The following is a 12211-nucleotide window of genomic DNA, read 5'->3' on the forward strand; positions in this document are numbered from 1 at the left end:
AGACCACTAGTTCAATCTGATGCACAGATTCCCCAAACAATAAACACCTTGTGCTTTAGAAGGTAGATAGCAATTCTAGGTGAGCAAATAATTTTCAGCTCCCAAATAGGTAGCATATTTTTTTTAAAAAAAAATGGCTCAATTTCTTTAAGCGGTGGGGAATTTTTGTGTTTCTTGACCTGCACTGATTCCTCTAGGTAAGGAGATTACTGAAGAAGCAAATAGTGAAGATCATGTCATGTTCCCCAGACGCTCAGAGAACCCTTGATCTCCCTGAGGGAGAATCTGCGGCAGCAGGTGACCAACAGTCTGAACATCTTAAAGCCAACTTGAAATGTGGAACAGAGGACTCTAATGTCAGTGACATTATAGGCTTGCAGGACACAAAAAGAGAGCACATTGATGAAACAAGGAAAAGCTTGTCTTGTGAAGTAGTGGGGCTGCAGTTGCAACCAGCCTTTGTCCTGAAACGGGAGGATGGCTCCTCAGATTACAATCTGCAGTCTATAGAACAGGATGCTGATGATGAAGCAGCCGATGACACAGATGACACCAGCTCTGTAACATCTTCTGCCAGCTCCACAGCCTCTTCTCAGAGCGGCAGTGGTACAGGACGCAAAAAGAGTATCCCACTTTCTATTAAAAACCTCAAGAGGAAACATAAGAAAAAGAAAACCAAGGTTTCCCGGGAATTTAAACCAGGTGACAGGTAAGACTAGAGCTGGTATCATCCCACGTGTACATGTCATTAAGCACTACCTGATCCGATTTCTTGATAAAACCCTGTACATAATTTAAAAACATATCAGTAATAAAAAAAATATGTCTCTTAGTGAGAATGTAGGAAGACCCGTGTTGCCTGCATGCTACTGATACAGTTTTCAAATGATAGATATCCAATCGAATTGTATACCTTCTTTAGGGAGGAAAGAGTTAAGCAAAGCATAAAAGCGTTTACCAAAAACAATCAGCTGACAGTGTTCTTTTTGCACTAATCAAACCCCAATATATTGACATTTACCCCACTGATGGCAATTATTAAAATAATAACCTTTTTGGAAAGCCAAGGGAGTTTCTGGCAGGACAATTCTTGGTACCTGGCCCAGTTCAAAGTCTTGGTCATTTCTTCTAAAGCATTAAATACTGAAGCACCAGGATATATCAGGTAATGCTTTATCAGCTTTGAATCTGCCTGTCCAGACTAAAAATAACAGAGTTGGAAGGGACCTTGGTCTTCTAGTCCAACCCCCTGCTTAAGTAGGGGACTCTATACAATTATACTCTAGTCAGTCTCTACCCCTTGTGAGGTACTTGTGGTGTAGAAAGCTATTGTTTGTGATAACCTCCATTTTGTGGAATTCTCTGTCCCCAAAAGTACATGGAACCCCAACCCTCCATGCATTTTGAAAGCAAGTTTGATTTGATTTGCCTGAGCTGATTATGAGCACAAGCATAAGATATTAAAACATCACATATCAGTTTTGGAAGGATATTATTGCTTTGTAATTTTTATATTCCCTGTTCACTATCCAGTCTGGGATGAGATAGAAATGAAATGATTCATAATTTCAGGAAAATGGCAGCTCTGTAGTACTACCTTCCCCAATAAAGGCTATGCCTTTTGCTCCATTGTAGCATAATCTCCTTTATGGTATTCCGAGAGCCCATTTAATCCCTACCATTATGTTCAACTGACCAGCTTTTGCAGCTAAAGGGTTTTTTCCTCTCAAAAACTGCCTTTATATTAGTTCCAACTTTAAAGTCAATTCTTTATGATGTTTTTAAAATGCCACCATTCTTTTTTTAATCTTTACCCTGACTTGCTGTGAGACTTTTCCTCAGTAATTTTCTATCCTTGTTGATAACAGGGTTGCTGTAGAAGTGGTGACCACGATGACATCAGCAGATGTGATGTGGCAGGATGGCACAGTGGAGAAAAATATTCGTTCCAATGAGCTCTTTCCTGTCCATCATTTGGACAACAATGAGTTTTGCCCTGGGGATTTTGTAGTAGATAAAAGAGGTAATTGTTGAAATGCATTCCCTCTGGATAGTGTGCTTATTGGTAACAATTTATACATGAATTTTTCAATCCAGATTTTCAAAGAGCCAGCAGTGTCTCATGCATCTTTTCTCATCCTGATGAAGCCTAGATGAGTTGGCATTACATCTTTGTAATATGAGTCAATATGGATAATGCTGACTAGGAATTCTGGAAGTTGTAGTCCAGCCCCCCAAGTCAGTTAGACCAGTGGTGCGTTTCAAAAAAGTTTACTACGGTTCGGTGGGCGTGGCTTGGTGGGCGCACTTTGCACACTCACACTTTGCGTGCGCACCAAACGTGCACTTTGCGCAGGTACAGAAGCTTTATGACTCACCTCCTGCAATCCTGCATTCTCCCTGTCACTTGGCAGCCTACGCATGGCAATCTGCTGTGCCCATGCCATGGAAACTGCTGAGTTCTTGAATCTCACTAGTTTACAGAATAGCAGTTTTAGGATTTTTTAAATGTCAGAATGTAGCCCTTTTCTATATTATTGGAATACGATCTCTCATTAAGTAGACCACTGCTTTTCTGTCTCTCAAAGTTTTTCTTAAAATATATGAACAAGAACAAAAAAAAATGAACATGCTGTTTGCTTTCAGTCCAGATGTTCTCTTGTAGTAGTCATCTGACTTACTGGTGGATCAAGTCTTTAGCAAAAGAAATTTTGGGAAGCTGCCAGTTAGCAGTTTACCATATTGAAAGTCAACAAAAAAAGGGCCACAATCTAAATCTTTTATAAATTGTTCTAGAAATTGTAGTGTTCCCACAAAACAGAAATGTGTGTTTCTTTTGTACTTTGATTTTTAGCAAGGTTTCAGTAATTTAATACATAGTTTTCAGAGGTTATTTTAAGTCAGAAGTATAATTTCCTTCTGAAGGTATTGACTAGTAAAATACTGGATTTAAATAGTTTAAGGACCATATTATTTTAGTGTATGTATAAAATACTCTAAATTCTCCTACCACTCAAGGTCAGAGGAAGGTGCCATCCCAAAATACTGTCTAGGAGATTCTGAGAACAATTGTTTTATAAAATTACCTGAATAATTTAATTTTGGCATATTATAAAATTTTTATGTATCATCTCTATATATAACTCACTCTATATACTATATATAATGGGGGGGGGCTACTACCGGTTTTTACTGGTTCGGGTGAACCGGTTATTAATTTTATGGCCAGTTCAGCGAACCAGAAAATCCCACCACTGGCTGACCCCGCCCACCCTGTCCCGCCCCTCCCGGGAGTCCCCACGCAGCATATTTTGGATCGCAGGTAAGTGCAGGGCCCATGCGGAGGCTTGGAGAGGGCGAAAAACAGGTCTCCCAGTCCACAGCCTCCGGAGCCCGGGGAGGCCGTTTTCGCCTTCCCGGAGGCTCGAGGAAAGCCTCCAGAGCCCAGCGAGGGTGAAAATGCCCCCTCCCCTGCGGCCCATTTTTGCAACCAGGGTGGTGCAGGAGGCCAACTAGGCCATGCCCATCCAGCAACTCTGCAAAGAACTGGTTGTTAAATCATTTGAAGCCCATCCCTGTATATATGTATATATATAATACAAAATATTTTTATATTAAATTTGTGTTTTTCCCTGCAGAACCAATTTTCCTAGAGTGAATTTAAGTTAGGCCAATTTTTAAAAATGAACAAAACATGTTAAAGTACATGTACTTTAACAAGTACATTGATTTAAATAAGGTGAATCTTCATGTTTTTCCTTCGTGCTTTCATTGTTTTAAAAACCGTGTTAGCAGATGGCTGCAAACAATACCTTAGAGGAACTTGGAAAACTGAGAAATCCCATGCCACTTTCTGCTCATTGCACAGTGGAAATGTGAATCCACCCCTCTCTAAGCTTGAGTTGGGGCTGGCAGGGGCTCACCCCTCACAGTTGCACTCGCTCTCAGGTTCAGTATAATGGAGACATAAGACATAAGAATTTATTTGTCATTACACTCGCAAGCGGGTGCAACGAAATGAGGTGCTCTTCCACAAGTAAAACTGGACAACACCATTGAAAGAAAAATAAAACTAAACACAACAAACCATACAATAATCTCTATACAATTTAAAAATGTAAATACCCCATTACTCTCAGCCATTAAATTCCACAAAAATCTTATGACCCTGCATTCAAACTCAAAACTGCCCTTGGATAAAAACTGTTCTTGAATCTAGTCGTCCTTATTCTTAATTCCCTGAATCTCCTTCTCGATGGTAATAGTTCAAAGAGCTGATGTCCCGGATGAGCCATCAGGGACTGACACAATTATGACAAGAAGAAGTTCGATTAGCTGTCAAAGCCAACCAAGCTTGGTTTTTCTATTTTTTTTTAATTCATCACCAGCAATATAGTATAAATAAAAAAAAACAAGTATCAGATACTTCTCATAATAATGGAGAAACAGAATTATAGTGCATCATTTCCCCTTACTATAGAGTATGCTTCTTTCTTCAATCCTAAATAGCTCAGAGTTCTCAGGATCCTGGTATGTACGGAGTGGTGCAGTCAGGCGACCATGTTGGTCGCACCTGTGTGGTGAAGTGGTTCAAGCTGAGACCTAGTGGAGATGATGTGGAGGTAAGAAATAAAGGCTGTGATTGTTTTGTTTTGTTTTCTTCTCTTGGCCTCTGGAATCAAATTTTGCTTTACTAAATGGTTTTTTTTTTAAATTTCCTGAGGAAAATTTTCCTTCTGAGCTTTGGATGAAAAGCAGAATGTGTACATAAATGTGCCCAATATTCTACTGGCTCTGTTGTTATTGAGTCTGTCTGCTGAGAGGATCTAGGTTTGGTTTTTCACTAAATTAAGCTAAGCTAAGATTTAATTATAAGAGCTAAACAAAATACTATCCAAATGTCAAAACATTTTGGGGGAAGAATATTTTCAATTTATCCAGGCTAGAAACTGCACAAAGCCAGCTGGGTGACCTTGAGCCAGTCACTTTATCAGCCCTAGGAAGGAGGGAAGGTCAAACTTCTTCTGAAAAACCTGGCCAAGAAAACTGCAAGAACTAGTCCAGGCACTCATTAGGAGTTAAAACTGATTCAAAGGCATAATCATCATTATCAAACTTTGTATTTAGATAACCTTCAAATGTCCATAAAATTCAGTCTGGAAGAGAATGCAGCTCTGAATTAATGTGTGTAGATGATGCTTATAACATAATATACGTTCTTACACATTAAAGATCCATGTAAGAACCCTACCAGACATCCCCAGAATCAATATTAAGCAGTAACATGCTAAGCACAAGGCTAGGTAAATACGTTATGTACAGTATGTCTTGTTCAGCTGTTGAGTGCTTGAGGTGAAAAGCTTCCTCATTTTCTGATAGCTCAGTATAAACCACACATAAGCTTTATGTCCTTTGGGGGAGGGGGATATCTTTTAGCAACAAGTATCCCCCCAAAAAAGGAGGGGAATGGCACTGTCAAATGAGCTCTTTTCGATGCCAGTCACATTCTGAGAGAGTAGATTTAGGAGTGGTTACCTGTTCTTTAAAAGACTCTTAAATATTAACAGCAGCACATAAGAAAGGAACACAAGGTTGAATCAGAAGATTTTTTAACTTGGAGACTCTGTGCATGAACCAACCTTTATCTTTGTGTGATCATTTTCAGCTGATTGGGGAGGAGGAGGATGTCAGCGTTTATGACATTGCCGATCACCCAGACTTCCGCTTCCGTACAACTGACTTTGTAATCCGCATTGGCAATGCTGAGGATGGTGCTTCGATTGGTGAAAATGAGGTGAGTGGTAAAGTATGTTTTTGATACAATTTGTGAGAACTATGACCTGGAAAAAAGTGAGGTGTTGGACCAGTTATCTCTGTTTAAAGTCTTCTGTTTTGAACTCAACGGCATTTGGGCTTGCATCTGATGCATTTTCTAGTGGAAATAAATGCTGTGTGCTTTATACAAGGGGATAATCTCTTCACATATATCCATAGAAAAGACTTCTTACTTTTGTAGCAGAACCAATTGCTGATTACCACCAAAAGAAGTTCAAATGGCTGCAGAATGTTAAAACTTTCATTGAGTTTGAGCAACAAGCCCAACAGACCAGTTTTATTTTTGTAATTACTTTCTTTAGTAACGAAATTGTATGGACAGTTTCATATTAATAATAATGAAAGCTTCAGGTATAACTTTCTATTGGACAACTTTTTAAAGTCTGATTTCTGGTTAAATTCGTAGCCTACTAGGTTTATACAGAAAATAGTAATTGTGTTTAATTTTAAATTTGGAACAATTATCCTGAGTTTTTTATATTTTTTTTGAAAATTTTATTGATTTTTAAAAACAAACATAAACAAACAAAACATGAAAACATAAAACATCTTTTTTGAAAGCAGCTTGATCCCGGGTTACATCTCTTCGTACAGACACAAATTCAAGTTCATGCTTATTTTTATATACCATTCCATATCTTATTACCATTCTACATTTTCTATATAGCTTCTCCCCTCTTTTAACTTTCTTAATTTTATTTTATTTATTTCATCTCAATTCAGATCATTATACTTATATTCTTTGTCTGTCCTGTTTCAGCTGTCTATTATCTTTTCTCATTAAACAAAATTTCTCCTGTAATCACTGATTGGAGTATGACGCCTTTATATCTTTCCCCTAAAATTATAACACTTAATATAATACATAACTTCCATTCGGATTCTGCTTAGTACATTCTAAAACTACACACTGCATTTTAAAAAGAGAAAAAATTATGAATATATAATATAATTAAAACAACAATCCATACCAATTCAGTTCTATCATTAATATTAATATTCATTTAAATCTTAAATATTTTACACATTACTTTTCAAATAGATATCATACTTCTATGGGAACACTTATAAACTTTCCATAGTTACTTCCCCTCCACTTCACTTATATTTTCTAAAACATTGAGTAATTAAAATGTTCCCATTCCTTCCTAATTCAATTCTCTCATTTATTTCATTTCATTTATTTTGTTCACAAAAGTTTCACTGAATTACACTGACTATTTTATCCCACTTTTTAATCATATGTTGTTTCCAATTTTCTAACATTATTTCTAATACAAATATAACAATACAATCTTATGTACCTTTGCAGAATCGCTTTTTCAGTTAAATTTTCACCCATTATCTCTGAATAAGTCCTGTTTCTTTACATCTTGCTCCAAACCTTTGTAACTTCTCTTCCCTTCCTTCCTCCCTTGCTTCTTCTCTCTCCCCCTTTTACCCCCTGTCTCTCCACCTCCATTTTCCTCTTCTGTATTCCCCTTTTCTGTTGCTTTCTAGCATTATATCCACTTTTCACATTATTTTTCCCTTTTTTGGCTGTTTTTTTAGGTCTTAAATTCTCCATTCTCTTTCCCCCCTTTCCCCTTTCTTCCCCAGATAAAGTTACTTGTTCATTAAAGATGGCTTCTTCTTTGTCCCAATCTTCTTGTTGCGCAGTCTTTTCTTGTAGTTTCTCATAGGTACAGATCGCCATTTCTAAGAATTATAAAACGGAGCCAGAAGAGCCCTTCCCTTCTTGTTCCTCTTCTTTATGTTTTTTAAATTCCATTTTCAGTTCATCCACAAGTGATGCCATTGTAGAATTTTTTTTAAACAACCACCCAATTGTTTTTAGTCATTCAGATATAATTTCCAAAAGTCCCAAAGTTACCAAGCAATCCAAATACACACAAGCTGTTTCTTTTAACACTTTCTTCTTTTTTTCACTTTCTCTTCCAGGGGTTACTATTTAGTTGCAAAGTTCCAGTTAAAATGTATCTTTTAGAAGTCTTATTAAGATTTAACTTTAGATTCTTTTGAATTCCAGGCAGACTCCTCATTCCAAATCCTGCCCTTATTCTTTTCTTCTCCCTTCCCACTTATAGCAAGAAAAAAAAAATAGTGTTCAGAAATCTTCGTTGTCCCCTTAGCATTTAATTATATTTCCCAATTTACCTATTGATGCCAAAGCGGATTTTTCCGATTTCTCATTCATCTCTCTTTGCTGTCAACGTAAAGAAGGAGAGTGGAAAAAAAACTTTCCCTTTTCACTTTCATTTGCTGCTTCCGACTGTATCTTTTATAAGATTTAAATTCCAGGGTATCTCAGTTGTTGCTTCTTATCCCGGTCAGCCAAAACTTTCACTTCTTAACTTCCTCCTGCACTTTCTTTTCCAGATGAGTGCTTCTTTGAGGCGGCCATTTCTGACCACCGCTCTTACCGCCTTCGGGAAAGGGAGTTTAGCCAGCTGAGGAGGAAAGATGCGGCTTTCCTCGACCCTGCTGGAATCTCCCCCCTTTTCACCACCTCTACGGGGTGGCTTAGCCCCGAAGCCAGCTGGCTCAGGGCGTTCCAGCGGCAAGCCCAGGCAGAAACCACGCACGATCGCGGATTCCTGCCTGCCGCCAAAGCCCTGCAAACTGGAAGTCAATTATCCTAGTTTTAGAGCTTCTACTGAGGTGTGCTAGGTGGCCTATAATTCAGTAACTATCCAGATTTTGGCTGAAACAACATTCAGAAGGTCCTGGGGGCAAGTAGGAAAAGGCTGATACAAATAATTTCTTCTTGTCTCCTCTTCTGAATGGCCAGTCTGTGCCACCAGTCTTCCCGTTCCTTTCATCCCGTATCTTTACCTTTGGATTCAGGTATGGTATATTCCAGGGGTCGCCAACCTTTTGGATCTCAGGGACCACCAAACTCATAATTTTAGATCCCAAGGACCACTAACAGGTTCTGTGGGTGTGGCCTAATTTGTGGATGTGGCTTGGTAGTCACGTGACTGGCTGGGTATGGCTTGTATGTAAACATAAATATTTATATAAATATTTATTTTTTTATAAAAAAGAGCAACTTTTACCCAAAATTAGGCCAGGCAGGCAGATTGAGTTGCTCACACAATCGCAGATTCATTCAGAAGTCTATCTGCCATTGGCTAGCTCAGTGTGTCACATAAAATTTGCTTGCAAGTAAACTCATAAAATTTGCTAGCAAGAAAACTCATAAAATTAACTCACAACACACCTTCTATGTAAATATTGAATTTTTATTAAAAAAGAGCAACTTTTACTCAAAATCAGGCAAAGCAGGCAGATTGAGTTGCTCACAGAATCATTCATCTATCTTTCATCGGCTAGCTCAGTCTCTCAAATTTGCTTGCCGTGAGTTTGCTTGCAAGCAAACCTTCAGCCCTAAGGAAGGTTTGCTGTACTTAAAAGCAGAGCCGAAGATCTAAAGACTAGCTAGAAAGCAAGAAATCCAACCATTTCCTGCTTCCTAGCTAATCTAAATCTCCCGGCACAGCAGAACAGATGATGGTAGGAAAAAGGAAAAATAGAAATTTAGCAGGCAAGTTTGCAAGGTAAGGAGTGAGTGGGCGGGGAGAATTCCCGCGGGCCATGTGGGCGGTGCAGCCTTGTGTTTCTGTGCGGCCTGGATTAATCACTTTGGAAGGGTGCTCTGGGGGTGAGATTTCTCTGCGGCCCACCAAAATTTTCTCATGGCCCACCAGTGGGCCATGGCCTACCGGTTGGCGACCGTTGTATATTCAACCAGAACTTTGCCTGTGCAATTATTCCCAGCCATTTCCTTCCTTGTTAGCCAGCCTACACATGCAAGATGTCCTTGACTTTCTCCCACTCTCCATTTCCTCCAAACTACTTCTGATTAGAATACATATTTGGTCTTGGCATGGATCATCTGAGACCTTTTTTCATATTCCTTCAGTCCTCCAATCAAATATAAATTGGGAAGATTCTATCTACTTTCTATGAAAGCTGGAAACTTGAGAACTGTAAGGCTCAAATCTCAGTTTATAAACCACCACTAGGTGGCAAGCTTTTCAAATACAGCATTGTACAGTAGTTGAAATTTATTTTCTCCAAAGGGAGGCAGAGTTGTGACAGTGGAAAGGATTTTTAAAAATATGCTCCACTGCCTTTGAGATTAATTTAGAAAGCATGTTGTATATGAAATCTTCCTAGTAGTAATGGTTATGGTGGCTGTTGCAGTCTTAATTTCTCTGGCTGTACAATATTCTTGGTCCTGTTTATCATTTACCTGAAAAAGGCAATAATTATGATTCCAGAAGTTAGAGATAAGGTTTCTGCCTGGCCAGGGGTTTTTATCTCAATTCAAAATGCACTGACAAATGTTTGCAACCAAATTGCCAACTTCAGAACTCAAACCAGCAGCCTAGGATTTTTATCTGCCTGTCTAGGTTCCCTTTTTAAGGGACCATCTTCCTCTTGAGTAGGTGTGCTGCTCAGATGCTCAATTTCTCATCAGAAATACTTTCTTCTTAAATGTCTCAAAGAGAAGAGTTCCCCCCCCCCCCACCTGGGGAAAATCAATGATACATGACCCACTCTCCCAGTTATGTACAAATGTGCAGAGAGGAGGTAAGCATTGTAACTGGCAGTAATTTTAATTGGAGAAATAAAATTGAATGATAAAGATTGGAACTCATTTGAAAGCAACTACCAAAGGGAAAGAATATGTGGGGTATGGAGAATGCAGAATTATAGGGAATGAAAGTTAACTATCCTTGCCAATAATCACTTTTTTGGTACAACGTAATTACACTACAAAGGTAAATCTTCATCTCAAAGATTCTATGTTCTTAATACCAGATTGTTTTAAATATCAGATTGGCCTCTGGCAATAAGCATCCATCATGTGGTGTTTGTTTCAGATTAATTTTGTTGACCCAGTATGTCTCTTTCTTTTTGCTCTGTCTACCAGTTTACCCTGTGGTAAAACTTGGAAGTGGAACAGACAACATTCTATCAGAATTTGCCTTGATAATTAGAAACTCCATATGATTTTCAATAGCCGTGCTCTCGTGTTCAAATTCTGTAAAGATACGGCAGCCCCAGGAGGAACAAAGCATTGGAGTTGAGAGGCTTCGGCCAAATCTTTTTTAATCTCAAAAATAGGCCTCTTTAACCTGGCCTTTTGAATTGATGTAAGGATTATTTTAGCATTAGAATTTGTGTTTTTGTTAAGTTTAATGACATAGCTTTAAAAATTACATTTTTATTGTGTGCTCAGCTACCTTGATTACCTTACTTGGATGGTTATAAAAAGGTAGGATGTAGATTATAAGAAAAATAATGGTTGCTTTTGTTTGTTTAGCCCTCTGTTGGACAGGTGGCCCGAGTGGATTTCAGCAGTAAAGTAGAAGTTGTATGGGCAGATAATTCCAGGACAATTGTTCTGCCGCAGGTAAATAATTAGCTGCTTCCAGTTGATGTAAGGTATTAGTTATCTCCTTTTTATTAAGTGGTTTCTATATATTGGAATTTTCTAGAATATATGAAAAATTGCTCTGTTAGTTCATTACACTAGTTCTGTTGGCATCTCAGTATCACTGTGTAATAAGAACAGTTTGCTCTGATTTTGCTGCTGTGATTTTTTTTTAGTAATCAAATCTTAACTCCCCAGGAGTTTATGCTGTTATATAGTTGCTTTATTTTTGGAATCTAAATGTGGTCTGTTATTTTTAAAGATGTTTAATGCAGTCTTTGAGGCCTATTACTCTAGTAAATATGTCTTTTATGGAACTTCTGCATTTGTCTCAAAAACAAAATTAGTGATCATTAGCCTATTTAAAATATTGTAGTTTGATTCTATCTTTTTATTTCATTATAGCACAGCAGCTACTAAAACAAGTAAAGTGCTCTTGCTTAGTCTATTAAATACTTAACATTCAAGGCTTCCTTTTCTTAAATAGAGCAGTTCCCCTTTAATTATAGTCGCCAGTGCTGGAACTGTAGCTGTGTGATACAAAGCCCTCTGGTATATCCCATCCTGCTCTTGTCACACAGGATCATATCATATGGAGGGACCTTCCGTGAAGGCAAGCTGTCTGTGCAATTCTGCATTATAAGGTGTATTGTTTAAAATAAAAATGTTTCCCCTGTTTCCATGACTCTGTTTGTACTACAGAATAAATGTCATAATCCTGTATAAGCCTATATGCTGAAGGATGTATGTACATTTTATAAAAATATATAGACTTGCATTTTATTGAAATCTATTGAGCCTTGAAAGTGGGCGAGTGGGTGTATGATAGCCTGAAGGACAGTACAAAGAAAATGCAGAAAAATGCCAGAAAAATCGTCATTCTTTAAAAAATCAAGGGCATTAACTCCTTATGCTCTGTAGTGGTGAGGT

At 38.1% G+C, this 12211-nt stretch overlaps 2 protein-coding genes across 3 annotated transcripts in view; both read left to right on the top strand.

Moving 5' to 3' along the window:
- Positions 1–12211, top strand: part of PRPSAP1 (phosphoribosyl pyrophosphate synthetase associated protein 1) — a 174575-nt gene that overhangs the window by 64593 nt on the left and 97771 nt on the right. The gene's annotated exons all lie outside the window — the stretch shown is intronic.
- The window catches only part of UBE2O (ubiquitin conjugating enzyme E2 O), a 72652-nt gene that overhangs the window by 51757 nt on the left and 8684 nt on the right, over positions 1–12211 (top strand). For both annotated transcript variants that reach the window (XM_026702047.2, XM_026702048.2), the window contains exons 10-14: positions 198–709; positions 1869–2023; positions 4510–4622; positions 5666–5794; positions 11171–11260. In XM_026702047.2, coding sequence (XP_026557832.1) covers positions 198–709; positions 1869–2023; positions 4510–4622; positions 5666–5794; positions 11171–11260 — 999 coding nt within the window. The remainder of the gene's footprint in view (positions 1–197; positions 710–1868; positions 2024–4509; positions 4623–5665; positions 5795–11170; positions 11261–12211) is intronic.

This window comes from Pseudonaja textilis, chromosome 2, assembly GCF_049901715.1.
Source record: "Pseudonaja textilis isolate UNSWEBS1 chromosome 2, rPseTex1.2, whole genome shotgun sequence".
Taxonomy (NCBI): Eukaryota; Metazoa; Chordata; class Lepidosauria; order Squamata; family Elapidae; genus Pseudonaja; species Pseudonaja textilis.